The sequence below is a fragment of the Gracilinanus agilis genome, chromosome 1 (assembly GCF_016433145.1).
Source record: "Gracilinanus agilis isolate LMUSP501 chromosome 1, AgileGrace, whole genome shotgun sequence".
Lineage (NCBI taxonomy): Eukaryota > Metazoa > Chordata > Mammalia > Didelphimorphia > Didelphidae > Gracilinanus > Gracilinanus agilis.
Window position 1 is genome coordinate 219,276,041 of NC_058130.1, and position 5,367 is coordinate 219,281,407.

The 5,367-nt window shown below is 40.5% G+C and overlaps 1 protein-coding gene across 1 annotated transcript in view; it reads left to right on the top strand.

Moving 5' to 3' along the window:
* Positions 1–212: 212 nt before the first annotated feature.
* TECPR1 (tectonin beta-propeller repeat containing 1) overlaps positions 213–5,367 on the top strand; it is a 59,576-nt gene continuing 54,421 nt past the window's right edge. Inside the window, exons 1-3 of the mRNA XM_044678950.1 lie at positions 213–446; positions 2,618–2,800; positions 3,103–3,233. Of these exons, the coding sequence (XP_044534885.1) occupies positions 222–446; positions 2,618–2,800; positions 3,103–3,233 (539 nt within the window). The 5' untranslated portion in view covers positions 213–221. The remainder of the gene's footprint in view (positions 447–2,617; positions 2,801–3,102; positions 3,234–5,367) is intronic.

Below are 5,367 nucleotides of genomic sequence, written 5' to 3' on the forward strand. Positions count from 1 at the left end.
ATATATGTAATACCCTCAGAGTTTACTTTATCTGAGTGAATCTTGTTTATTATTTCTTAAAGCCTGTCACTTATCATGAGTTATTCACATGAGTTATTTAGGCTTTTTACATATAGAAGTTACACCTTCTAGCTGGATGCAAGGTGAAGTGGGAAAGAACTCTGTGGAGACTTTGACTACCTGCTAATTTGGTATTTCTTTTACTTAGCTGCTGCCCAGCCATGCCAAACTCCTTATTGTGGGCTGTGGATATTTTTGGGAGAGTGTACACGCTTGCCACAGCTGGCCAGTACTGGGAACTCTGCAAGGATGCCCATCTGGAGTTCAAGAGAGTCAGTGCGGTAAAGCAGTGCTGCTGGGGGATTGCCTGTGACAATCAGGTCTATGTATATGTATGCTCCAGTGATGTCCCCATCCGACACCGGGAGGAAACCTATGAGAACCAGGTAGGGGCTTCTTGGATCTTCAGCCCCAGGCAGAGCCCAGGGCTGGATTAAACTTCACTTGCATTATGTGTGATTAAATTGAACTTGGTTTGTTTAAAAGTTAAAAAGGAGAGAATCCAAGATAGGGCATTGTGTAATGGAAGATCCCAGGCCTCCAAATCAGAAATAATATTCATGACTCTGGGTGAGTTTAGGCAGAGTTGGGTGAGTTTTTACTCCATCTTTCTAGGCTTTAGATTCCTCCTCTGAAAAACGTGGGGGTTGGACTCCTTGATCTTAGCTCCATTCCAGTGCTAACATTCTGTGTTTCTCTGAAAAGCAAAATTGAGCAATAACCCTTGATACTTTTGGCAGGCACAGAAAACAGTTCTTTCTTTTCTTTCTTCCTGTTTCCCTTCATCTCCACTAGACCAAAACTTAATTTCCTCTTTTATGTCCCTGGCTAATTAAGAATCAAAATATCAGAAGGTAGAGTTTCCCATCAGTCAATCTACAGGTTTTTATGTAGCCTTACTATTTGCCAAACATTTTGTTGAGTACCAGGGATTCAAAGAAAGACAACTTACTCAGATCTTTGGGGGCAAGTCAGCTTTATAAAATGTTTGGGGCTGACATTTCAATGTAAATGTAAACATTTCTTCTGCTAGGACATGGCCAGAGCCCTTTCTACCAGGGAGAGACAGCCTCCATTAAGTTCCCTCTGAGTTCAGGCACTATTTTCAGACATAGGACTAGAAAAATAGGAGACCTGGGTTGTAGTCTCAGCTCTGCCATTAACAGTTGTTAGAGTCTAGACAAAGCCCTTAATCTTTCATTAGCTCAGATATTTATCTATCAATGAGAGAAATACTTATTCCCTTCTTACCTCACTCATAAGACTTTTGTGAGGGTAAAGAGTTGCAAGTAGGTAGCATGATGGATAGTATCTGACTTGGCATTGGGAAGGATTGACTTCAAATCCTACTTTAGACACTTGGTGGGTGGGTGACCCTAGGCAATTCACTCTTTCAGTTGAGGAAATTAAGACTGCAAAATAGGAATAATAACAGCATTTGCCTCACTGGATTATGATGAAGATCAAATGAGATAATATATAAAGTGTGTTGCTTAGGGCTTGCAGCCAGGAAGATTTATCTTCATGAGTTCAGATCTAGCCTCAGTACTCTACTAGCTTTGTGATCTGGGCAATTCATTTAACCCTGTTTGCCTTTAAAAATAAATAAATGAATTGGAGGTGCTAGGTGGCTCAGTGAATAGAGAGTCAGGCCTGGAGATGGAAGGTCCTAGGTTCAGATTTGGCCTCAGATACTTCCTAGTTGTGTGACCCTGGGCAAGTCCCTTAACTCCAGTTGCTTAGCCCTAACTGTTCTTCTGCCTTGGAACCAATACAGAAAGTAAGATTTTTTTTTTTTGTAAAGCATGCTACTCGAAAATCTTAAAGTGCTATTTAGTATTAACTATTATATGTAGAATTATGGTGGAAAAATAAAAAATCTGTAGAGCTATAATGAATTATCCCAAAAGTTTAGAACACTACATCTCCCTTATATTTTTAGAAAAGTATTCCTGTAATAGGCTCTCTGACTCTTCCTCTACAGCCTTCTCTTTCCACAATCTTAATCTTCTGGTTAAGCCATGGATTATTATTATTATCATTAAAAGCTGCCAGTCATATAGGTCTTCAAAGTTTATAAATTGATTTACACCTATTATCCAATTTAAAACTAGTAACAACCTTGTTGAGGTCTTAAGTATTACAGGTAGAATCCCCATTTTACAAATGAAAAAACTTAGGCTTAAAAGTGTTAAGTGACTTGCCCACTGTCACACAATTTTGTAAGTGTTAAGAGGCAGGATTGAAACCAAAGTCTCTCCCAACTCTGAATTCAACATTTTAAAAAAAACCTCTTAACTTCTGTCTTAAAATCAATTCTAAATATTGATTCCAAGGCAGAAGGGAGGGGCTAGGCAATTAGGGTAAAGTGACTTGCCCAGGGTCACATAACTAGGAAGTATCTGAGGTCAGATTTGAACCCAGGACCTCCTATCTCTGGACCTGGCTTTCTATTCACTGAGCCACCATGCTGCCTCACTATGTTTTGTTTTGTTTTGTTTTTTCAAAAGCACAGCTGAAGGTTGTATTTCCCACTCCCCCTTTTTTTTCTAAATAGCGGTGGAATCCAGTTGGTGGTTTCTGTGAGAAGCTCATGCCCAGTGACCGCTGGCAGTGGAGCGACGTGAGTGGGCTCAAGCACCAACAGCTGGATAGTTTGGTGCTGCCATCACCACACTGGGAGTGGGAGTCTGACTGGTACGTGGATGAAAATTTTGGAGGGGAACCCACCGAGAAAGGGGTAGGTGACTTGAAAACCCACCCACTTAGATTCCCTGTAGGAAGTTGACGTCTTTGGCCGGGCTCCTCCTCTGAAATGCTGCTCTCCCCTCTGCACCACTTGGATTCACCATCCCCACCTTTGCCACCCTGGCCTCTGCTGTGTGCCATCCCTGCTTGCCCTGCTCTGATTGATGTGCTTATGTGTGATGTTGCTGCCTCTTTCTTCCTGCTTTTGCCTTCCCCACGTCCTGACCACTCACCCCAGGGCTTTCTCCACGTTCTTCCCCCCGAACCTCATAAAGGAAAACTTTGTTGTTTCAGGGATGGACATATGCCATGGACTTCCCTGCCACCTACACAAGGGACAAGAAATGGAACTCATGCGTGCGGCGGCGGAAGTGGATCCGCTATAGGAGATACAAATCACGGGACACTTGGGCCAAGGTCTCCTTGTTCCATTTTTTTTTTTTTGATACATCACTGTGTGGATCAGAAGTAGTTGAGTGACAGTCAGAAAAGAGAACTCTTTCCAATGCCAAGGAGCATGATATTAGATATTGTACGTGGAAATGTTACAAATATTCCCAAATTCTCAATGCAGCCCATTGCTTATGCTTCATATTAGCCTTCCACACCTCAGAGTCTGCATTGCCTCCTTTGAGTCATTCACACATGATTGCCCATTAGTAGGATGTGAGCTCTTCAGTTGGGTGAAGCCCCCCCCCCTTTTTTTTCATTTTCCTAGTTGGATTATATTTTTTGTAACATAGTCTGTTTCTATACTGTGGAGAGGCCAATAGCTTGGTAATTTCTTTATTTCATACCCCTAGGTCCTTTTTCTCTTCCTGTATCTGTATACAGGGGGCAGGGGGTGTTTCCCATTTGTGGATATTGATTTGAAATAAGCCATCCATATTTTCTGAACCAGTTTGCCCTTTAGATCACCAAGTCATAGATTTAGAGTCCACATAGTTCAACCCCCTCCTTTTACAGATGAAGAAATCAAAGTCTAACTAAGGTTATACGCTTGTCCAAGATATCATAGGTAGTAAGGGTCAAAGATGGGATTTGAACCCAGAACCTTTGACTCCAGAGCTATTTTCAGTGTAATGATGTCAAGTGGGTAGGACTGGATATGAATTGCAATTTGTAACCATAGAATTGAGCAAAACCAATATGGCCATGTGGGGGACTTATAACTTTGGCTTTATGAACATTGTACTCCAAGCAGTGGCTGAGGTCACATTTGAACCCAGGATCTCCTTTCTTCAGGCTTGGCACTCTAACCACTGTGCCATCTAGCTGCCCCTTAATAAATGCTTATTGACTGACTGATTTGGCCTGAAAGACCCTCTATAGCTCTTGTAAAGCCCTCATTCAGACATTTGCCATATCTGAAGGAGCTCTATGACTTTGGTCAAGTCCTCAGATAGAGTGCTGTGATGGGGAGTGCTGGACTTGGAGTCAGATACTTCATAGCTCTTGACCCTGATTAAGTAATTTAATCTCTGAGGGCTTCAGTTTTTCTCATCAATAAAATGAAGAGGTTAGATTCATAGCCTCTAAGGTCCCTTCTGATTCTATATCTTTATTCTATGATTATTTTTCTTGTTTGTAAAATGAGAATTAAGCCATTCCATTTCAACCTCATAGCATGGGTAGGAGATTCAGGGAGATAATATGTGTGAAAATATTCTACATACATATTATTTTTATTATGAACTTTAAATAGCTTGTTTATAAAGAACCTTCAAACTGTTTCCATCTGATTCTCTTACCATCTATGTTTATTCATTGTACACCTACAGGTTTTCATACATAGTGTTGTAATAGTTGTGTAAATATTATTTTGCATTCAGCCCTTCTCACTTAACAGTATTTCATACACACATTTCCATGAATCAACAGAGTTTATGTACTTATCATTTAAAATAACTGTATAATAGGCTGTTGTAGCCAGAAGCAGCATAGGTACCAAATAGAGCCCCAGCTGAGGAGTAAGAGATTCTGGGCTTTCTATCTGGCACATCCTGGCTGTGTGACTGTGGATGAGCCACTTAACCTTTCAGTGTCCCAAGGCAGTGCTTAGGCCAGCAATTCTTAACCTGGGGTTTGAGAACTTTTTTTCATAAAACAATTTGATAGCTATATTTTATATAATTAGTTTCTAACATATATATATATATGTGCATATATATAAATAAATAAAACATATATATATATATATATATATATAATATAATTAGTTCCTAACACTGATGTCATCCTAGATCTGGACCAAAAAAGATCTTTTGCCTGTGTGACCACCCAAAAAATCTAAATGAGAATTAACTGAGTTGCTTCTCTCTTGTTATGGGTCAAGAAAAAAAAGTCTTTAAAAAAAATATAAGATGGGGGCAGCTGGGTAGCTCAGTGGATTGAGAGCCAGGCCTGGAGATGGGAGGTCCTAGGTTCAAAGCTGGTCTCAGACACTTCCCAGCTGTGTGACCCTGGACAAGTCACTTGACCCCCATTGCCTACCCTTACCACTCTTCCACCTATAAGTAAATACACAGAAGTTAAGGGTTTAAAATAAAAAAAAAAAAA